Here is a 23,562-nt window from a genome sequence, read left to right on the forward strand (position 1 = left end):
CATTATCAGCGAAACTGCGAAAGATAGTGATGCACTGATAAGACTGGAAGAAAATCAATTAAGTATAGAAAATTAGACAGTTAGATTTCTTTTCCTTGGGGCAACATAACTCGGGATTGCGAGACAGACACAAAATGCTACTATGACGGGATCATATTGAGCTGGTGTCGTACAAAACTACTTCCGATTGATTGATAACTGGCACAATTACGATCACATTACAAATATACACAGCTGTATTATACAATATGATTAAGACCTGTCATACAGACTTCGTATGAGCAAGAAAACGAACAATGGTAATGAACTTGTAACAAAAACCTATGAGCAAAACACCGAGGTCAGATGAATTGAACTTAGGATTAAGAACATTAAAACAGCTACCAGAACCATTCATTTCTTGAATCCAAAGCTTTTACATTAGTTGATACAAGAGGAAGAGCACCATAGAGGGAAATGAAATCGTTCAGGCATTTACGTCTCTTGCTACTGTGATCTTTCAAACTACTTATGCCATATGCGCCAAGCTCATGTATTTTCCCTGCAAAGTAAAGAATTTTTAGTTGACTGGACAAAATTTTAGTGATTTTCAAGTTTTTCTGCATGCTACAATAAGAGAACAGAGTCTTGACTTTTCTTTATTTTAGAATTTTGAGAACCCTGCACAAAATTAGCTAAAAGTCTCCTGAATCCAGCCAAAACTTCACCACTACTGAGTCCAATTGATGTATGACTATAGCTTTACTATAGCTTTTCAAATGGCTGCCACAATAACTTTCGCTTTGACAGCTGAAGTCCCAAGCATCATTCCTCTGGCTAATCACAAACAAAGTATAATAGTCTTCCAGAGGAAAACTTCAGTGGATCCACTAATAGACATATACGCCACTAATTTCATTCTCCGGGTGATGTCACTTAATAGGGACAATGCAACGTTACACTGATAGACATTACAATTGGGTATATCATGGGTGTGTGTACCAATTACCACACAAACAGCGTTTGAATCCTACCAAGGGGCGTGAGGAGTTTCCCTTCCCTTGCACTTAACCCTCGCAGTTTCACAATTTTAGGCGTGTTCCAATACAATAACATACCCTAAAAAGGTAAAAAAATCTCCCACTTTCAATTTGACACTTAGACAGCCCCAAGTTTCCAAGATCATGTTAAAGATTAACTTTTAATATTCCTATCACACAATGTATTCTACATTTCTACTGAAACTCTTAGAGGTGATTAACAGAAGAAGAAAATGCAGAAGGCTAAAATTTCAACAGAAAAAAAAAAAAAAAAAAAAAAAAAAAAAAAAAAAGAGGATATGCTACTAAGCAGCATGGACCAAACTGCAATGAATTTTAGTCTACAAAGTCTGTCCCCAATTGGAATGCAAACAGTGCCTCCCATAATCTCCTATGAGTATCTGAAACTCAGAAATAATCCATAGAAACTCACTCCATCCATCTCATAAGGCCATGGTACTCTCTATTGGTATGAGATAGAGGAGGCGCCAGTGTAAATCTAATCACAGGCTATGAAGCATGAATACGCTCTTAATCAAAATTAAAGCAAGGTTCAAGTTCTTGCGAGACTTTGAGGTAAACCCATAGAACCTTGCTGTAGTCTCATGACTAATATAGCCTTCAGATACATAGGTTTGACAAGTACACAGCTACACAGCCACTATCTTGAGCTCTTAGTTTATTTTAAAAATAAAAACCAAAAAAAAAAAAAAAAACACCTGAGTAATAAGGGAAACATGGTCTTGGGGAGGGCGGATCATAAATTCATAATAACATCTTTAAAATGAAGCAGAACTTACCCTTGACCCAGATGGGAGGAGCAGCTGTGGCATTGGCGACAAGCAAGGACATCGCAATATCTTCACAGTTCCTGTGATGGAATTAACAAACCAGGAACGTGAAAAGGTGGAATTAACCTTGGAAAGAGAAATGATTCAAAGTAAGAAATTGCCCATACCTCTCTCTTGTTACATAGTCACGGATGGATGCTGGCATCCGATTGGTATACATATCAAGATAGTTCCGATGAAAGAATGCTGCCTTTGACAAAACCATACTGTAAGTGCCCGTCCACCAAACAGACCACCATCCTCCATAATCATAATACGCATGGGTATCCTTCTGCCATCCAGAAAAAGGGTGGGTGTGTAAGAACCAAAAGCATAATATTTAGATAGTCTGGCAAAAACATCATCTAATTCAATATTCTATCTCCTTACCAAAGTAAAGTTAAAATCCTCTGCACCACTGTTCACACAAATCATCTATCCAATCCTATCACACCTTATTATCCTCTATCCCATCTTAATGTGTCTGTTGAATAGTTTTCAACAATGCATAAGTCATGATTTAGCTGTTTCTTCAATTTCAAAACCCATGAAGACCTTTAGAGAAACAAAATTAAGGTCTTAAATACAGTGGCTATTGTTTTTGAGAGAACCTTTCGATTGGGGATTAATGAAGCCATTCCTTCCCATATCCCTTCAAAAATGAAAGCCCTAATGCAACAACTGTCTGGAAGGACTCTGTAGCCAGCTCCAGCAATGTTCACAAGCAAGGTGAAGGGAAAAACAAACTTCTTTTAACTGGCCAGTGAAAATCTTACCAATAAAGTTGATTGATGGTGAAAAAAAAACATTCATGAATGATGTTCAAGCTCATGTCACTTCTCTAAAAAGACTCCCCATCATCTTAAGACAGACAATTGCTTTGATACTTGTGAACCACATGGTGGCAAAATTCAGCTTCAGTGAAGTAGTCGCTCATCATCTTTCATATCTACAGTAATTAGGATATGATACCCTAAAACTAGTTTTGGGGGAAGGAAGAAATGAACAAATGAACTTATCAATAGGTCTACCTTTTCACCCAGCCAGTGCATGCGAGGAACAAATCCAACCATCATTGATGGAGCAGTTTGCCACACGGTGAAAGCAAAGTCTAGTGCATCACAAGGTACAATGACATCATCATCAACAGAGAAGATTGCATCAGTCCTCAGGTCCTTAATTGGTTTGAATCTGTTGTTGAGATTATCTTCCTCGTTCACGTTAAACTTAAAGTTGGGCTTCCGAGCTGTACGGGACTTCGCTATCACAATTTTGTTAAGATAGTTTTTTAATTTAATTGAGGGACGATCACTCTCACTCCATACCACATGTATTGCATCGGTTCCATGACATGAAGCATAATGAGCAACAGACTGCTTTAAAAGTGAATTGCGCTTCCATGTATTCATGAGTACAGTATATCCACCTCTGTGAAGGATTTTTAAAATGATATAGGAAACAAATCAGTATAGAACAAGTTTACTCTAGCACCTTCAATTTCTTTCCAGCCCAAGAAGATGCTATATGATCAAGTTCTACTGAGGACCCTAAACACTCAAGTATACGTAGCTTTGTACACACATGCACATGCAGAAATGCAATTAAAGTGTATGCTTCCCCACCCCTGCACATGCACACACATATAAAGGAAGTATATTCAGGAGTATACAGCATATAACCTAAATCTGACATGAAAGCAAGTGCAAAAAAATTATAGTAAGAGGCAATATCACAAATAATCAATTTATCAGAGAGATTACTAAAGATCCCGGTAGTTTTGGAATTACATAAAATTATATAATTATAACTTTCGTATACTTTCTAGAATATATAATCTATCTACCATTAGATTTGGCTCAAAATCTTTTTTCTCTTTGCAATACAGTTCATCCAATAAATTGAGCCACTTGAATTTTCATCAAAATTTTAAGCAAGCATAGAAAACAAAAAAAAAAAATTGTATTGATGATAATAGAGTATGGAGTATTAAGCACTGCATACAAAGGGATATGATTTCCCTGAACTCAACAAACTCATACATCATCATTTCATCATTACTTCAGCGTAAGAGCTGTAACAACCAAACAAGCTAGTCCCCATTGAATGTCACATTAACACCTCTACGTTGTTTACCTTATCAGAGGCAAAACATGGATACACAATGCTTGGACTAGAATAGTAGAATCTATTGAAATTTCAATAAAGATTTGCATTACAAAAGATTTGTCAAAAAGAGCTAAAAGTTATCATGTTTCTATAACATTGTACTCTGACTACTCTCCGATCAAATTCACTTCATTGTATTTATTACCAGCTACAGGACTACCAAAATGACAATCACCCAAGTCATTAGGAAGTAAGAGTCACAGTATAAAAAGTTGATCTAAAGTCTATACTCTTCCCTTGGATCTCCTCCTATTACTTCTTTATATCTCTATTCAAGCCTTGAAAACTACTTTGATCCAGAAATTTGAATGATCATCCACCAAGTGCCGAGATAATAATCTAAAACGGTAGGAAATGAAAGCAATCATTCCACCCAACTAGCCAAAAAGAGTGACACCCTTCCCTAATAGAGGTCCAATATACTAGTGCTAAATTGCACTATACCATCCATGATCCACCACTCTTTCACAATCTATCATTCCCCAAGTCCTATTTCATCAACAAAATAACAATTCTTCACAAACATATACTCATATCATTCTAGTCTTCTAGATTAACCCCAAGACAGCAGTGAACTTCAAATCATTACAATTTACATCGATTCGCCGCCACACCCAAGTGTACTACATAATTCTTGCTATATGCCTAAGACTCTAAGAGGATACTATCCAAAAACCAGATCACCCAAAAGCTAAAGCACACTGCTTTCATAAATTACACACCCAGCACAGAAAAATCCCATATCCACTCAAATTTAACAATTTTGTAGTAATTGGAGTTTAATATGCTTTATGTACATCTCTATGATATTATGAACTTATTAGTGACATATTAATTTAATAGCAATCTCAATTCTCAATTAAACCAAGATCTTATATATATGATCATAAATCACAATTCAGTTACTCAAATGCTAAAATCCAAACTAGAATCAACAAATTAAAAACAGAAATTCATAATAATTGCAGAAAAGAATAAATTAAAGAAATAAAATTACCTAGAAGGAGAAAAGGAAGAAGAAGAGGAGTGAAGATTCCAGCCAAAGGAAGAGGGAATTCGGGAGGAGAAGAAAACGACGCCGCATAACGCGAATAAAATGAGAAGGAGAAGCTTAAGCTTAGCGATATGACTGAGACGCCGGAAATTTTGGAAGCGCTGATGATAAGGACCTCTAATGGCGGCTTTTTCTTTCGCCGGAGAGTAAAATCCGCCGTTGTTTTCGCCGTCTCTAATGGCGATTAGGTTTAGTGTCGTCATTTTCCGGCGAATCTCCGGCGAAGAATTGTTATTTAAGGGTGTTGGATAGTTCGATCTGGTTGTTGATTATTTGGAATTTTATTCGCCGTAATATTAGTGTTGAATTGTTGATTGTGTAACTATGTCACTGACCTTACTGTTGTACAGTTGGTTTTCTACTCCGTAATAACTATTGACAGTTAAGTGATTTTGGGAGAATGAAATTGGGTAGAAAACAAAATTTCATTTTCATTGTCATATGTTTATGGGCTTGAAGAGGTTTTATAATTGTACCAAGTTTTTATTTTTCTGGAGTGTTTTGCACGGAATATTGATATTTTTTTTTTTTTTTTTTTTTTTTTTTTGACAAAAGAGCTATCAAATAAAAGGAAAAAAAAACAAACAAATACAACATCTGTCAACGGAAAGCTAAAACAAAAAGTACAACAACTGACGACGCCGGGCACAACCAGCTAACCAGTGAGCCGGAGTAACCCACAAACGAGGAACCTTCTGAACCTGACAAACCAAAAGGGATTGAACCAAAGCCCGCATCTCCTGAATGAGCCACCAAACCGAAATTTCCATTGACCCAGAAGGCTGACAAAGAGCAAGGAGGGCAGCACAATCTGTATAAATTCAGATTTTTAAGAAGCCTCTACGGATAGCAAACTCCAAACCCCAAACACAAGCTTGAAGCTCCGACTGCAACGCTGAACCTGCCATAAAAGCCCGACCTCCACCCCCTAGAACCTTAGAAGAATGAATCTCACGAACTATCCAGCCTACACCAGCCCTGTAAGTAGAACAATCTCAGGCCCCATCTATGATCAAACAAACAGTTGGAGAGATATTAGGTAACCCTCGTAGACAACGCCACCTGTCCTGCTTATCCTCCAACCGAACCAAACAAGACGATCGCGAAGACCTCTTCCAATTTTGAGCCTGCATAGCACGAAGTAACCACTCTGACGCCAGACCAACAATAGTCCCAGGCGACCAAACAGCTTTCCTAAACCTCAGATGATTACGAGAAATCCAAATCGCCCAGAGAATAGCAAATAACGAGGCAATACCCTTCCAGTCCCTCAATGATGAAAAAAAAGAAATTGTACACAAGAACCAAACACCAAACGAAGGAAACTGCATAAGATCCCATTGAATGCCCAACACTCCAGACAACCAAAGACTGCGGATAACAGGACAATCTCTGAATGTATGAGACACAGATTCCACATCCACATGACAAAAAGCACAAACGGGATCAATCGGGAGACCTCGCGCATGGAGAATAGTTGCTAAAGGAAGAGCGTCGCGTAACAATTTCCAACCAAAGATTTTCCACTTAGGAAGAATTGGTAAAGCCCAAAACTTCCTCCACCATGCTGGAGAAATTTGAGACTGACTGCTAGACAAGACCCTAGGCTCACAAAGAAGAGCATACGCAGATTTTGTTGAAAAAACACCATCCCTAGTGAATTTCCAGTAAACAAAATCATCCATCAACTGCAATGGCCGATCCAATGAAAGAATTCTAGTAGCAGAGCTAGAATCAAACAGACCATGAATGATAGAAGCATCCCACGCGCAAGAACGCGGATCAAGTAAAGAAGACACTAGAGTCGGTCGAACAGACTCAGTCGGAAGATCCTTAAAATGAACCGGTCCCCCCGGAACCCAAGAATCCTCCAAAATACGAACACGAGAACCTGAACCAATCTTCCAAAACAAACCCTTCGACAACACGGAAAATCCCGACATAAGACCCCTACAACCCCAAGAAGGACGAGAAACCGAGAACGAATCCAAAGAACGAAGAGCCGGATATTTTGCAAACAGAAGCCGTGAAACCAACAACTGAGGGCACTGAATAAGCCGCCACCTCTGCTTAGCCAACAGGGAAGAATTAAACGGGTTAATGCTGCGAATTCCCAAACCTCCTAAACCCTTCGGAAGATGGAGCAACAACGAAGAACGAAGAGCTACTCCTCGATTAGAAGAAGAGGACTTCCACCAAAACCTGGCTAACAGATTATCCATTCTAGAACATATAGAATCAGGAATTTTGAAAACAGACAAAATGTGATTAAAGGAGGCAATGAGCACTGAGTTAATAATAACAAGCTTCGCCGCCGGCGAAAGCTGCAGAGCTGCAAAGACCTGTAAGCGTTTGGCCACCTTGTCTAAGAGGAACCCAAACTCAGAGCATTTACTACGGCCCAAATCAACAGGAAGCCCCAAATAAGAACCCAATCTAGATTCAGACCGCATTTTCAAACAACCAGACAGATAAGCTCGATAGTCCTCAGGAGTATTTGGACTAAACTTGAAAAACGACTTCTGCAAATTAAGCATTTGACCTGAAATATCACAGAATGCAGAAAGCACATTCAACACCTGTTCACACGCTGGAGGAGAGACCTGGAAAAATAGTAAGGAATCATCGGCAAAGAATAAATGTGAAATGGCTGGAGCCCCCCTCGCTATTTTAATACCCTGAAAAAGGCCTGATTCCGCCTTGCGAAGCATTGCTGAAAGAACCTCCATGCACAAAACAAACAGGTATGGAGATAGAGGATCTCCCTGTCGCAGACCACGGTGAGGACGAAAACCCTCTGTGGGAGAACCATTAACTAGCACCTGATAAGAGACCGTAGAAACACATTGCATAATAAGATGAATCCAGTAGGGAGGAAACCCAAAAACCTGAAGTACTCGACTTAGAAAGTCCCATTCAACTCTGTCATAAGCTTTGTTCATGTCTAGCTTCAAGGCCGCGTAAAAACGTTTCCTAGCTTTGGAAGCATTTATAAAAGAAAGGATCTCATGCACCATCAGGCAATTATCAGACATCAACCTACCAGGCACAAAGGCATTCTGAAAGTCTGAAACTATGTCTGGTAAAATCCAACGTAGACGACGAGCAAGACATTTAGCTATGCATTTATAAATGACATTACAGAGACCTATCGGTCTAAATTGAGAAACAAACTCAGGGTGATCTACTTTAGGAAGCAAAACTAAGAACGTCCGATTCCAGTCTTTAAGTAAATAGCCATGAGCAAAAAAGAACTGAACAGCATTCACAACATGATCACCCACCTCAGACCAATAGGTCTTGAAAAAGGCTGAAGTAAAACCATCAGGACCTGGAGATTTACCATCAGCAATACTAAACATCGCCTGCCTAATATCATCAGCAGAAAAGGGAGCTAGTAAGGACTGACGATGTCTGTCAGACAAAGAAGGGAGGTGAAGAGAATCCCAAGGGAACTGAGAAACTGAAGTTCGATCTGAATTTGTACTATACAGTGACCTGTAAAAATCCAGAACCACGAAACGAATGTCCCCAGCACTTGAAACCCAAGAGCCAACGTTATCCTTAAGACCATGAATAGTGTTCTTCCGACGTCGAGCCTGAACTGCAGAAAAAAGCAACCGAGTATGCTCGTCACCAAACGCATCCCACTTCACTTTTGCTCGTTGTCTCCAATAAAGATACGCTGCCTGAGCCTCTTCAATCTTCTCCCTCCTAAAAGTGCTAAATAAACAACGACTATTCCGAGAATCAAGATTAAAAGAAGCATTAGTAACATCCGCAACCAGAGCTTTCCAATCAATGCCCCACACCTTTTTATGCGAAACACACCAAGCAAGCAGACGATGACGAAGAACACATAGCCTTTTTGATAAAGAAAACATCAGAGACCCAGGGATAAGCTCGGCAAAAATAGTCCGAACCATAGTAGCAACTTCCTCAGAGTGTAGGCACCAATTTTCAATTCTATAAGGCCTTTTATAACTACCAGAAGACACAGAGTCACACAAAATAATAGCCGCATGATCAGAAAACAAAATGGGCTGGTGAGAAACTGAGGTAGCCGGCCAATCCTGAAGCCAATGCTTTATCTAATCTCTCAAAAGTGGGGTCCATAACTGTTCTCCCATTAGTCCAAGTAAAAGATGGTCCTGAAAACGGAATATCAAGTAACCCTTTGTCCATTTTCCATTGTATAAAATCATGACGGCCAGGAATATCCAGATTACCTCCCACCTTATCCGATAAATATTCAACCTGGTTAAAATCGCCAACTATCACTACATTCGGATAAGAATCTAAAATATCAGATATTTCTGATCACACAGTCATACGATCAGAAACCTGAGGCGCTCCATACAGAAAAAGGACATGTTTTATTACCGAATTCTCCACAACTCGACAAAATATTACATGCGGAGAAACTAAAAGAGGTTCAACCATAACTGGGGCAAACCATAACACACATAGCCCACCACTAAGACCTACCGAATCAACACCCACAAAACCTGAACCTGACAGGGAAGATAACTTATGAATAACCGAATGTATAGACACCATGGTTTCAGCTAAGAATACAATATCAATAGCATAAGAGCGGACTAAGGATGCAATATAAGGAACTTCAGGGGAGTCCGCCTGACCCAAACCCCTACAGTTCCAAGCCACAAGCTTCATCTATCACCTGGTGGCCTTGAACGGGCGGCCACCGAGCCCTCAGAGAAAGAGTCAGAATGAGACATCTGAGTGGGAGAGAAGATACCAATTCCTTTACGTTTCTTAACAGAGAGACATGAGAAACACCTAGCAGTAGCAACCTGTGCTCCATTCTCCTCAGAGCATAGTATTATGAACTCAGCAGAACCCGAAGGCGGTCTCTTCTTATGACAAACTGAATTCATCCTTTCTAATGGTGAAGTGCTTTTAGGCCCCTTTCGCAATGAACCTGACGAAGAGACATAGAAATTTGGTCTCTTACGAGGGTTTAACCTCGAGGGTCGAGGAGATTGAGCAGATGGGTAGTAGTATTGGAAGGTGATGGTGGATAGGTGTCAGGGCAATGTTCGTTGTTTACTGAAGCGTGTAAAGGTTCTTTGGGGGCTGAGATATTGGGTTGAGATGGTGTTTGGCACAATTCATTTGGAACAAGGTTTATGTGGGTTGCTTCTGATTTCTTCTTTTTCAAAGGTGAAGAAAAATGAGTAGTAAACTCACGGGGTCTTTTGTTAGGTTGAAAATTCTGGGGTTGGGGTCGGTCGGAGTTTTTGAAAAAGCTCTTTAGATTCACTGCAGTAGTTCTAAATTTCTCTATTCTCTTTAGGCCTATATTCACATTTGAGAGATATGGGGAAGTAAAGTATCAAATTTAATCGGCCCATTCTTGTCAACTAACAAAGGAGCCGAGCTATAATGATTCATAGGACATGTATTCTGCTTATGGCCAACTCTATTACAATTAGAGCACAAAATAAACACATTCTCGTATTTGAAATTAATCCATTTAAACTCAGATTGTCCAATGTCCAAGTAAAATTCAGATAATAACGGTTCCAAAACATGAATGTGGAGTTTTACTCTAACCAAGCATCTAATTGATCCTGGAAGCGGGTCATCAACACACAAAATTTTCCCAGCCAGAGCAAGCATTGGATTAACGACAATAATCTCGCATAAGTTCAGAGGTACCTCATCGAGATGAACCCAAACATCAGCCTCGTCAAATTTTATATCTCTGATTGACTTACCCGGTGTCCACGGTGTAAAGATCAAGAGAGCCGCTTGGTACGCAGCCGAGCCTTGTTGTAGCATAGCATCTTTATCACGAACATCCTCACAAAGGAAAAGGAAAATACTGTCGAATTTCTGAACTGTAATTTTCCCATATTTAATCCACTGGTTCGAAATCCACTTTTGGATTCGAGTCTCCGAGAAATTCCTGTAATCTATGAACTTACCTAGTACCAGATGATGATCAAAGAGTTGACTTACCGTCATCTTAATCGAAACAGGGGAACAACAAAATAGTGGACTATTTACTACTTGTATTAAGTAGGAAACCGCAAAGAACAAGGAAATTGAAGAGAAAAGTGGTTATCAAGTAAAAAGTATCAAACTATTGAACTAAGAAAATGGAAATTGAAATTTCCGTACTCCTCTGTTTTGTACTGCAGCCCTTTCCCTTTTTCATTAGTTTTCTCTTTTTTTTTTTTTTAGTGTGTTGAGATTGAGCTTGGGTTGTTTAAAATTACTCATAACATTTTAACTAGGTTGGAGTTTAATATTTTAAGTTCAAATTTTATCTTCTTCTACATTATCAACAATGTACTTCGTATGCGCTATTCATGCTCTTTAACATCCATAAACACAAGTGGAAATCATTTTTTTTTATTTTTTTATTTAAGTGTTATCCAAGCTCATTAACATCCATAAATTTCATTTGTGGAAAACAAACTTCTCTTGTAAGGTAATTCTACGTTATAAACTACTATGTAATTTGTATGCGCTATCCATGCTCATTAACATCCATAAACACAAGTGAAATCATTTTTTTTTATTTAAGGCGTTATCCAAGCTCATTAATCCATAAATTTCATGTGGAAAACAAACTTCACTTGTAAAGTACTCATTCATTGTCATCATGTAAAAATATGTATAATACTATTAAAAAACTCTTGAAAATTGTATAAAATTAGGAATTCATGACAAAAACATGCGTAAATCAGTGTAATTAGTGTATTTTTGTCATGATTTTCTAAATTTAAACAAATTTCAAGAGTGTTTTAAATACTTATATGTAGCCCTAAGGGTTATGTATATCATTTTCCAACTACATAGGATAAATTAATTAAAGAGCTATTTCTTCCCAAATCTTATGTGAAATTCTACTAAAATATTCCATTCATTAATTCATACCATATCAATACAATTTCCTCTTCCTGTAAAAAAGGTCCAACCCTTAATCTTATTCAAAGATAATTAAAATCATTTTCCATTACAGTAACAAAAAGGAAAAAAAAAAAAAGCTAGGCCATGGTAAATAACTTGAACCTATTACTGTCCCGATTCAAACTAATGAAGTGTCTTCAATGATTCTAATTGGACGGTGGCAACCACATCAATACTACAGGACTTCTTACTTTGTGAGTTGCATCCTTCCACATTAAGTACCCAGCTTCTGGTGCTGGCTGCCTCGAAACCGTCTTAAATGTAATCTTGTAAGACAACTTCTGATACAGCTTGGTAAAATGCAGGACCTTTGGTACAACAACCACTTTAGCACCCTTAAATGGGGTGACTCTAGCACGGTAACTCGATACAGGCTGACCGACATTTGTGACTGTCCTTTGAAGAGTTATACTAGAGATGCTTGCATTTGATGAAAAGACAACTGATAAAGCAGGGTAGTTCAAGTCCCCTGCTGCCTTAGAAAGTTTGTTATGGCAAGCCAATTTACCACCTCTTGAGAAAATCTTGATCTGTGTGGGAGTTGGATTTTGGGCACAGAGGAACTCGAAGTATTCTTGAGGGGTTATGTCATAGACCAAACCCGGGTTGAGAGCTCTCACCGGGTTTATATGACCAGCCCCATGATCAAAGGGGCTCGAGGGTGTCTCAGTTGCAGCATCAATTAGTGGTCTCTTACTATTACCATGTATATATGCAGTAGTCATTAAAGCAGATTTTATGGCAGCAGGACTCCAAGTTGGGTGCCTAGCCTTGATCAAGGCGGCCACCCCACTAACATGAGGGCACGACATTGATGTACCCGACAGTACATTGAACTTGACTCTTCGTGTATCAGCAGACACACCTGAGGGGCCTGTGCTGCCAGTCCACGCTGCAAGGATGTTCACGCCAGGGGCTACCACATCCGGCTTCAGAACATTCAAAGATAGGATGTTGGGTCCTCTGGAGGAAAATGCTGCAACCACAGGGGATGGCCTGATGCCTACTTTTGTGCCAAGGGAAGATATTGTTGCTGTGGCATTTGCACTCGATGCATAACGCTTTATGATGTTGCCTTCCTTTTCTCCCACTGCAACTGCCGGGAGGAGGTGACAGTCAGCTACTAACTCCTCACCATTAGCCGCAGTATTGGCTAGGATCATGCCTATTCCTCCAGCTTGTTTCACCACTTGACCCTTCTGAACTCGAGGGCTGATTCCACGGTCACAAATTACAATCTTTCCCTGAACTTTTCGTCGATCAAGAGTACCTTTTGAGAAATGGATGAAACAAGTTAACAGATGTACAAAACATTGCTATTCAAAATTCTACACTGCTTCAAATGCATTCCTAGTCATCTTAGAATATTCTTGTTTGGCTAGTAGAGTACTACACTTAATAAAAATTTGTCATTTTCATGCATCATCATGCTATATTAAGTGACAACCTGATAGAAATGGTAACTTCAGACAAAAGAATGGTGCCATATATTCATCTCACGCCGTCTAAACTTAATGTCACTCTCTAAATTTAGTAAGTTAAACGTAGTATGTTTCCGCCAATCAAATACAACCAACAAAATATTGGAGTAGGACGTAGGATTGAATGGAGTATAAAACAAAAACTGCACAATATTGGTAACGCGTCAACTTTTACATTAATCAACTATCAGCCTTGCATGTGAAGTGTCATAGCTAATTGACTTTAGTACGGAGTACCCCCATAACTTCTAACAACTGCAATACATTAAAATTTTCATCTAACACTTCAATGCATCATAATTCTCATTACACCTACACAATAATTAATTAATTCTCATTATAGTTAGCTTACTATAATTGAGATTGTGTGCTCATAATTGCACCAATAACACCAATTCAATTCAATTCAGCAAATTTATTCTAATGCATAAATTACTAAAGTAGCAACGTGAAATGTACTCAATTAAAATTCTAATGCGACAACAACAACAAGCTTAGTCCCCAAATGATTTGGGGTCGGCTAACATGACTTATAAAAATGTAAGTTTGATCAATGAGTAATTAGTACTGTATGTAGAAGTAATAAGTATTGGTATGCATACCTTCCAAGCACAAGGAATTCGGATCCGGAGTCGTAGAGTTACTCCCCAAATACACAACTGGATAAAGCTTCTCAGGTGACAAATGCATCCTCCCTTTATAGATAGACACCCCACTAAATGATTTCCCACTACCAAGCCTAACATTACTTGGGAAATTCCTATCTAACGTACTCGCCCCGACGGTGGCAACCCACGGGGCGACATTGGTAAGACTAACCGGTTCAGGCCCAGCATTACCCGCCGAGCACGAAACAAATACTCCCTTCTCCATGGCCCCAAATGTAGCCACTGATAAACTATCCCGAAAGTAGGATGACACTCCACCTCCTAGGGAGATAGAGAGTACGTCCACTCCATCCGACACTGCTTGATCAACCGCCGACAAGATGTCTGAACTGAAGCACCCCCCAGTCCAGCACACCTTGTAGGCGGCGATCCTAGCCCGAGGGTACATCCCTCGGGCCGTGCCTGATGCGTAGCCAAGTAGGCTCGCACCATGCACTGGGGACCCGGCCACGGTCCCAGCAGTGTGGGACCCGTGGCCGTCCTGGTCCCTAGGAGACTTATACTCCATCTCCTCATTTATTTTCCCCGTGGCAGACTCATACCCCTTGTAAAACACCCTTGCACCAACAATCTTCTTATTACAATGCCGAGCCGGGTCAAAGGCCCGACCCCGCTCGCATGCACCCTTCCACCGGGCCGGGATCGGGCCGTAACCCGAGTCATTAAAACTCGGGCTTTCAGGCCAGATCCCGGTGTCCAAAACCCCCACAACGACGTCGTAATTACCTTGGGCTCGGGCCTTATCAATAACCACTTCCTCTTTATCCAAGCCCAAAAACATCGGGCTTCTAGTAGTATGCAGTTGGTACATTGTCTCCGGAAACAAAGCAACAACCCCATGATCCCGGCCCAATCTAGAAGCCTCCTCTTCCGTAAGTCGGGCCGCAAGCCCGTGAAAAGTATTCTGATAATTGTAAATAATCCTGCTATCTTCATCTGCAACAATTGAGCCAATTTTGGAAGAATACCAATCAAAATGATTAGTAAAAACCAATGGCATAGCTGAATTATCCATTTGAACAATGTATGTCTTCTTTATTGTTGAAGCAACAACAAAATCAAAACATAATAAAAATAACAAAAAACATACTACCAAAAATTTTGATTCCTTAAACATTTTTTTTTTTCTTCTTGTTAATTTTCTGTCAAAAAAGAGGAGAGAGAAAATAAAAATGTGAAGTGGGAAATGAAGAGTGGGCAAATATAAGTGTCGTAATTATGTGAATGTATTAAAGGAGGTGGGTGATGCCATGAATGCAGAGTAAAATAGGGTAGTACAGAAGATGGTGGTGAAAATTAAATTGGGATGACAATATAATGCAACATGGCATATGATATATGATATGGTCTTTTTTATTTTTATGTTTCAATTTTTTCATGTAATAGAAGAGGCACTGATTTTTCGGTCTAGGATAGAGTGTTTCATCTAGACAGGAATTATTTATTTCAATGTTTTATAAACAGAGGTCCTATCTCTAGCTACTTTGAATTATGGAGTACTCCGTATTAGAGAGTGACAGTAAAATTAATGTTACTTCGGGTTTGAATTATGGATTATGATAAGGATTGATTATAAGCATTAATGGATAATATTGTCGTTACGTGTTTTTTGTTTTTCCTACCATGTGTTAGTTTTTATTATTGTGTAATACTCATATTATATATATGTAGCATTCTTACAATATAGCGTTAGTATAGATTAAATGGAAAAGACATATTGATTAGTATCTGGTGATGAAAAAATGAAGGAGGGAATTCAGGAAAATATCTAGCAATATGGATTTTATGGTGGATTGGTGGAAAGATGATTTCATTAAAAGTTAGAGGGGTATGTAAGATTGGTCCCTAGTGTGGCTCACAACACAACTTGCATGTAGCAAATGAGTTAATGACCTCATCTGAGGACCGCCTGCCACCTCTGGGTTCTTGCCAATGACAAATCGGTTAGCTTAAGAAATTGTTTCTAATGATAAAAAAATCGTCGACAGCAGGGTTCGAACCTGCGCGGGCGAAGCCCAACAGATTTCAAGTCTGTCTCCTTAACCACTCGGACATATCGACTCTTGATGCTCGGATTGCCATTTCTAATTAATATAACTATTTCACACCCTGAAAAGTTGACGTTTTTTTAAAAGTAAATTTCAAGGAAATTAATTTCTTATGAAACATATAATTGATCAAACGACTAAATAGTAATTTGTATCAATCATCTCATCAACCCTCTCATTTCTTATTATTTTAGAACGATCTAAATTTAAAAATGATACGTAAATTGTATGGAAGTGAATTTCTTATGAGGCATGTAATTGATCAAAAGACTACGGAGTACATAGTACACAGTACATCAATCATCTCATCTACCTTCTCATAAATTATTATTTTGTAACAATCTAAATTTAGAACAGATACTTTATTTGAGATAGAAGGTATTAAGATGTACTCTATATATCTTTGATTTCAACTACTCCATAGTTAGGATAAATATATTCCCCCAAACTAGTGTCAAAAACTGACTCGATCTGATTCGGAAAAAATAAAAAAGAGAAAATAAAACAAAGCAATTCATATATCAATTTGTATAGACATACTAAGATAGCATGATTATTTAACTATAAAATTGATTCAACGTGATCTAACCCAACCTCATCAAATTAACACCTTTATCTATAACATGCATATATGATATATAGTTAGAATGCATATAGTTAATAAATAATAGGGTAATATGCAACACATGGTCGAATTTCGTTTACATCAATGTCCTAGCTAGGCATGCCATTTTATTTCTTCATTCAGCCTATAGGGAAATAGGGTTTCCCAATTGAGCAACTAGATATACTACTCAGCTACTTTGACCAAAAGTAAAGAGTATAAGATAAACGTCATTGCATTAAGAAATCTTCAATTCTAAATTATTTCTAATAAGTTTTACTTGTAAGTTGTAACTTTTACCCACCTTCTTCCAAACAAGAAACAAACTAATGCTATAGTAATTAAAGAAACAAACACAACAATAATACAGTAAATTAAACAAATCAAACTACAGGTACGAATTTTCACCATGTATTGGTGCAGAAGCTATACACGTTTACTAGGTATGCCATCCAATAACTACAAAATTGACTCTCGTTTTTACCTCATAGTAAATGCGACCACCTACTAGTTTATTTGTAAGAGCTTGTCCAATAAATTTAACATACCACTTTTTTTAATGGCTACTTTGCTAGTACTAGAATACTTTCTTATAATTAAATTTACTATGTTCCATATATTCAGAATTTATATATAATGCTTCTTAACTTCTAGTCTTCTACTCATTCTCATCAAAATAAACAAGTAAAATAGCCCCTTATTTCCCCATCATTTTATTTTTCTCTCTTCCATGGAGTTAGTTTCCAAACATAGCCAAAAATCCACCCTACAAAATTTTCACAACTTACCAATATTAGAACATCTCAAGTTCTTAGCAATTTTACTCCTTGCTTCATTTGAATCATTTCTTATTCTCCTAAAATATGACATATTTTTTCATGTTATTACTCTAATTATATACATATTTACATACATTATAGTTTATTACTTTCATTCAAAACCTCCTAACATTTATCTAGTAGATTTTTCATGTTATAAACCTCCAAATTATTGTAGAATCCCACTTTCTTCATTTATAGAACATGTTCATTTAATCAACTATTTTGACAAAGATAGTGCAGAATTTATGTCCAAGATCCTTAATTCTTCGGGCCAAGGCCCAGAGACTTATCTCCCACCACCTTTGCATTACATTCCTCCTAAACCCGCCCATTACGACGCCATTGAAGAGGCTAAAATGGTCATTTTCCCCATGATGGAAGATCTTCTACAAAAGTCCAATCTCTCTTCTCAAGACATTGACATTCTTATTGTTAATTGTAGTGGTCTTTGTCCTTCTCCTAGTTTAACCTCATTAGTTGTTAACAAATTCAAACTTAGGCCCAATATTAAGAGCTTTAATCTCTCTGGAATGGGCTGTAGTGCTAGCATGATTTCTATGGGCCTGGCCCAAAACATGCTATTGGTCCATCGAGAGTCAAATGTGGTTATTTTGAGTACTGAGATCCTAACTACGGGTTGGTATTCGGGTAATGAACGGCCCAAATTGGTAATAAACTGCCTCTTCCGAATGGGTGGGGCGGCCATTTTGCTGTCGAATCAAAAACAGGCCCGAAAGAAGTCCAAATACCGAGTTATTTGGACTTCAAGGGCCCAACGAGCCGTTAACGATCGGGCCTATAAGTCCGCTTTTCGAGAAGAGGATTCTAATGGGCTAACTGGGGTTACTCTTACTAAGGACATCTTAGAAGCTGCCTCGGATATGATTCGGGCCCAACTAATCGCTCTCGGATCCTTCATGTTGCCTACTAGGGAGAAGTTAAAGTTTGTTACATCTATTGTTAAGAAGAAATATTGGAAGAAATCAGCTGAGATTTACGTGCCAGATTTCAAAACGATCATCCAACATTTTTGCTTGCCGGTATCCGGGAAGCCGGTGATAAGGGAGATAGGGAAAGGCCTGAGATTGAATGAGAAAGATATGGAGGCAGCTTTGGCTACATTGCATAGGTTTGGAAACCAATCTTCTTCTTCTTTGTGGTATGAATTAGCTTATATAGAAGCTAAGAGTGAAAAAAAGGGGAGAGAGTTTGGATGCTTGGGATGGGAAGTGGGCCAAAGTGTACTAGTATGTATTAGAATGTATTAAGCCCATTGTTGGTGAGTCCAAGAAGGGCCCATGGGCTGGATCCATATATAAGTATCCAGCTTTAGCATTTAATAGTTGAGAATAATTTCGTTGCCACTTTTATTGCCTCTCTTCAGACATCAATATATCAGTATTATAATATGCTGTAATTAAAATGTGCAGTACTGATAGAAGAATGTATGTGTACTGTAATTTTCAATTGTTGTAACATGCTCCACATAAAACTTTAGCTAGTAACACTCTTTGTAAGCCGTGTAAATGAATGTCTACTATTAAAATGAACAAAATTCAACCAAAAAGTAAAATCAACGGTCTTACAAGGATGAGTCGACAACAAAGTTTCATCCCAAAACTAATTCTTCATATAAATCAAACTACTCGTACATGTATCCTATAATTTTCGCCAAGCCTATTCACTTGTGAACCATTTAGTCTTTGGGCAGGGTGAAGAAACAAAGAAATAATGGAAGGATGGATACAAACAGGAGAAATGATCTTTTTTTCAATTGCTTTCTTAATTTCTGTTTGGTACCATGTCTCTTTATATGTCTTATCTGTTGTCTTTAGCTTTCCTTATCTCATAATTACAATCCCTACTTCACAAACTCAACAAAAACTAAGCAGAACTTGAAATTTGACCACTAGTTAGGATTAACACCAAAGTATGAGGTTTTGGCTCTGTGTACAACATCTTAAATTCAAATTTAAATGTGAATTCTTGGGGATAACATAGCAAAAATCCTCTTAGTATTCAAGTTATACTACCATACACAACCTCATAAAAAGTTCATAGTATAGAAATGAAGAAATTAGTGTCACAATAAGTAACAAAGGTGATTGAATGTGAAATTTAGATTTCGAATCAGGAAAGGCATAGAAAAACAAGCTAGAATGCATCATGGTTTTTAATCAATCTATTGATTCTATATTATGCATGGTAACAATTCAAATATTATCGTGGTTAATAACTTTGACAATACCTTGTATAGCTGTGGACTGTGGTGGTACTTCGAACACGCCTCTAGTGGTGGTGGTCGGAATTAGCAAAATTTTCTGGAGCTCAACCTATCAATTCCCTTCACAATTTTTCAATTCAAGAGTTAGTTTTCACGTTTACATAGAGAAAGTAATATTAATTTCAAAAAAAATATTATTCCTACTTTATTAATAGATAAACCATGAAGCAACAGGTAGACTTCCACTGTTCCACATCTATATAACATGTGTATACATGGCCTAATGTTTTTAAAAGAAGAGCAAAACGTACAAATGGCTAATGTCTGTATTCCTTTATATTTTCTGCTCCTAATACTAATACACCTATTTGGTTTTATTATTCCTACAACTTCCCTACAAAAATCAGCAATACCACCACCCTTACCAATTCTCCCACTCCCTTCATACTCCCAACTAAAATGGCAACAACGAGAGATTATCATGTTCTTCCACTTTGGTGTCAACACCTTCACTGACTCCGAATGGGGCAGTGGCCACGAATCCCCGGCTGTTTTCAACCCGACTCGTCTGAACCCTGACCAATGGTTCAAGGTTGCAGCTGAGGCAGGGATATCATTGGCCATTCTTACAGCTAAGCACCATGATGGGTTCTGTTTATGGCCTTCTAAGTACACTGACCATTCTGTTGCCCAGAGCCCTTGGAAACAGGGTCAAGGGGATGTTGTTCAGGAGTTTGTTACTGCAGCCAAGGCTCATGGGATTGATGCAGGGTTATACCTCTCTCCTTGGGATAGACATGACAAGAGATATGGAAACGAGAAGGCGTATAATGAGTACTACCTTGCTCAATTACAAGAGCTTCTAACCAGGTAACTAAGTCCACTATTCAAATAATTTACTAGTTAGCTATGTTAGTTGAACTTGGGAACTCATCAGACTAATTAATGTGAGTTGTTCTGTTATCGCAGATATGGGGGTATCAAAGAGATTTGGTTTGATGGAGCCAAAGGTTCTAATGCACCAAACATGTCCTACTATTTTTGGGATTGGTTTGCAATGGTTAAAGAGCTCCAGAGTTCAATCAACATATTTTCTGATGCCGGTCCAGACGTCAGATGGGTGGGAAATGAGAAAGGGTTTGCAGGGAACACTTGCTGGTCTACAATCAACAGGACGTCGTTGTCAATCGGCAATGCAAGCATTGTTGAGTAAGTATCCCCTATGCATAATCTGTAAAACAAAAAGATATTGGTAGGCCAGGTTTATTATTCATAGTATCAATCTGATTGATTGGAGCTTCACACCATTTCAATTATTTTCCACTTCTCTAGTTGCAGCAAATATTGTTTCGTAAGGGAATGTTTTATATATCAAAAAAAGAATGTTTATTTTTCAGGTTCATTTTGAGTTTGTATCATGCAAATATGGTTTAAAATGATGTTTGTGTCATCACAACTGATTTCTGTTACAAGTGCAGCTATCTTAGCACTGGAGATTCTAAAGGAACAGACTGGTTACCACCAGAATGTGACGTTTCGATTCGACCAGGGTGGTTTTGGCATAAATCTGAAGAGCCAAAGAAGCTAAGTGAGCTCCTAGAAATATACTACAATTCTGTAGGAAGAAACTGTGTATTACTACTAAATGTACCACCAAACTCCAGTGGTCTCATCTCCGAAATTGACATCAGACGGCTGACAGAGTTTCGAAATGCAATCAACACAATTTTCTCTCAGAATTTAGCGCAGAAGTGCTTAGTAAAAGCAAGTAGCCAAAGGGGAGGAAAAGGAAGTAGTTTTGGACCAGAAAATGTGCTCGATCAGGACCACTTATGGACTTATTGGGCACCTAGTGAAGATGACAAGGAAGACAAATGGATTGAAATAAGGGCGGATAATCAAGGGCTTAGATTTAATGTAATCATGATCCAAGAGGCAATCGGGCTCGGCCAGAGGATCCAACGGCATGAGATTTACGTAGATGGTAAGCAGGTTGCGAAAGGGACAACCGTAGGGTATAAAAGGCTTCATTGGTTAGGAGTTGGGGGTGTGCATGCCAAGAGGGTGAAGATCAGGGTAGTAAAGTCACGGGACTTGCCTTTGATCTCTTCTGTTGGATTGTTTTTCGACCCTTATAGTCATCCCAATGAAATTTGAGTGAAAACAAGAATGATGTGCTTTTTTCATTGATTTAGGTGAATAATGACAGCATAAGGCAACAAAATGTTTCACAGACGTACACAAAATTAATGGGAGCTTTGTTTTACTCATTATTCCTGTTTTTGTCTATCTATATATCCAAACTCCCAAAAAAGAATTAGGAAGTGCAAGGAAACTTCACAAGGTTTACATGTGTTGGTTTTCCAAGTGGTATTTGAACCACTCCTACAATAAACTTGGCTAGAAGTGGTCATTTTCTACATGCGCAAGGCCCCCATCCGGCCATTACATGCACTCGCGCATGTAAAGAGTGGGCGCGCGCACTTGTAAGTTCCTATCTCAATCCCTTTTATGGAGGGTACAAATGACCTACATTCCATACTACAAAGTACTTATTCTTCATGCTTAAATTTTATTTTTCCTATAATGGAGTCGTGGGAGTGCTTATTTTTAGTGTAAGCATCCCAATGACTCAATGAGAGTTAAATGAAATCCAGCACTTTTTTACATTTTACAGTAAACTCTTCTATAATTAAGGTGAACAATAACACTTAAAAAGTGCTACTCAAAAAAGCAATGAAATGTGTAGCAGAAGTCTACAGAATTAGTGAAACACACGTGGAGTTGTTAGGATCATGCTATACTGTCGGTGTGTAAGTGTAACTGTCAGTAATCAGTATCACACTTGACTTTATAAGATTCCCATGAATGAAGAATATGATTAGGTAATCCGTAGAAAAGGCTCTAGAAGATAAAAGGTGCAGAGATAAAAATAAACTGTCATTTCAATAGATAAGTACTCAGAGAAGAAGAATAGGAGCTAGGAAGAACAAATTATGCGCGAAGAAGCATGAGTAGTTTTAAACCTTTCTTACAGACGGTGTAAAAAGGCAATGGAGCAATCAATTTGAGACGAAGGGGATATGTAGAAAATATTTATGACATGCTCACAGAAAACCATTAACAGAGTATTATTGAATTTGCTATAAATGAGGTATAGAGAAATCCATATCACTCAGCATTTTATTTGCTTAGTCAATATGTGATAAAAAGAGCGCTTTAAATTAGTCACATAATAATCATATACTTTCACCTTTTTCTTCAAGTGTTATATGTTTCCTCTCATTCCCAAAATAGGCTCTTGATCTCTACATTGTACATTTCTTCTACTATATATTTTGGGCATTTTGAAGGTAATTGTCTATGCTTATAGCTAGTTACATTTTGCTGTGTGATATTATATAAAATGAGTAAGGCTATTGGCTAATTGTTAGCCATTAAACATGGGTAGACTCAGAGCAAAAAGGTGATACTTTTGCTTAATAATTCTAACTTTTTTCACTCTTTATTAAAATATAAAGATCGTACTTTAATTTATTTAGCGCCTAACATTCTACCATTATGAAAACAACCATGGTCTACCTCCATCCCAGAGCAGTGGAGCGGTGGAGCCAATAATGACATGCACTTCATATAAAGTTATAGTGAACATTTTAGAGGAAATTTGTTAACTCAAAAACAATTATACTTGCAAGATGGTTC

At 38.1% G+C, this 23,562-nt stretch overlaps 4 protein-coding genes, 1 non-coding gene and 1 pseudogene across 5 annotated transcripts; 2 read left to right on the forward strand and 4 right to left on the reverse strand.

The window, feature by feature from the left end:
- Positions 1-167: 167 nt before the first annotated feature.
- LOC145608575 (glycosylinositol phosphorylceramide mannosyl transferase 1-like) lies at positions 168-5,391 on the reverse strand. Its single transcript, XM_081664187.1, has 5 exons — positions 5,013-5,391; positions 2,881-3,277; positions 1,978-2,141; positions 1,820-1,890; positions 168-541 (listed from the first exon to the last, which is right to left on the reverse strand). The coding sequence occupies exons 1-5, from the start codon at positions 5,270-5,272 to the stop codon at positions 381-383; spliced, it is 1,053 nt and encodes a 350-aa protein (XP_081520313.1). The 5' UTR covers positions 5,273-5,391; the 3' UTR covers positions 168-380.
- Positions 5,392-5,680: 289 nt separating this feature from the next.
- Positions 5,681-8,995, reverse strand: LOC145607585 (uncharacterized). Its single transcript, XM_081663190.1, has 3 exons — positions 6,132-8,995; positions 5,971-6,047; positions 5,681-5,880 (listed from the first exon to the last, which is right to left on the reverse strand). Exons 1-3 carry the CDS (start codon positions 8,993-8,995, stop codon positions 5,681-5,683), a joined length of 3,141 nt encoding a protein of 1,046 aa, XP_081519316.1.
- Positions 8,996-11,947: 2,952 nt separating this feature from the next.
- LOC145608174 (subtilisin-like protease SBT1.3) lies at positions 11,948-15,585 on the reverse strand. Its single transcript, XM_081663784.1, has 2 exons — positions 14,098-15,585; positions 11,948-13,284 (listed from the first exon to the last, which is right to left on the reverse strand). The coding sequence occupies exons 1-2, from the start codon at positions 15,278-15,280 to the stop codon at positions 12,161-12,163; spliced, it is 2,307 nt and encodes a 768-aa protein (XP_081519910.1). The 5' UTR covers positions 15,281-15,585; the 3' UTR covers positions 11,948-12,160.
- A 557-nt stretch (positions 15,586-16,142) lies between these two features.
- TRNAS-UGA (transfer RNA serine (anticodon UGA)) lies at positions 16,143-16,224 on the reverse strand. Its single transcript has one exon. It is a non-coding gene; the product is annotated as a tRNA-Ser (tRNA).
- A 1,321-nt stretch (positions 16,225-17,545) lies between these two features.
- On the forward strand, positions 17,546-18,983 carry LOC145607586 (3-ketoacyl-CoA synthase 5 pseudogene; annotated as a pseudogene).
- Positions 18,984-20,125: 1,142 nt separating this feature from the next.
- On the forward strand, positions 20,126-22,391 carry LOC145608761 (alpha-L-fucosidase 1-like). The gene is made up of 3 exons (XM_081664363.1): positions 20,126-20,730; positions 20,830-21,069; positions 21,339-22,391. The coding sequence occupies exons 1-3, from the start codon at positions 20,126-20,128 to the stop codon at positions 22,015-22,017; spliced, it is 1,524 nt and encodes a 507-aa protein (XP_081520489.1). The 3' UTR covers positions 22,018-22,391.
- The last annotated feature ends 1,171 nt before the right edge of the window (positions 22,392-23,562 follow it).

The sequence above is a fragment of the Chenopodium album genome, chromosome 23 (assembly GCF_948465745.1).
Source record: "Chenopodium album chromosome 23, dcCheAlbu1.1, whole genome shotgun sequence".
Classification (NCBI taxonomy): Eukaryota; Viridiplantae; Streptophyta; class Magnoliopsida; order Caryophyllales; family Amaranthaceae; genus Chenopodium; species Chenopodium album.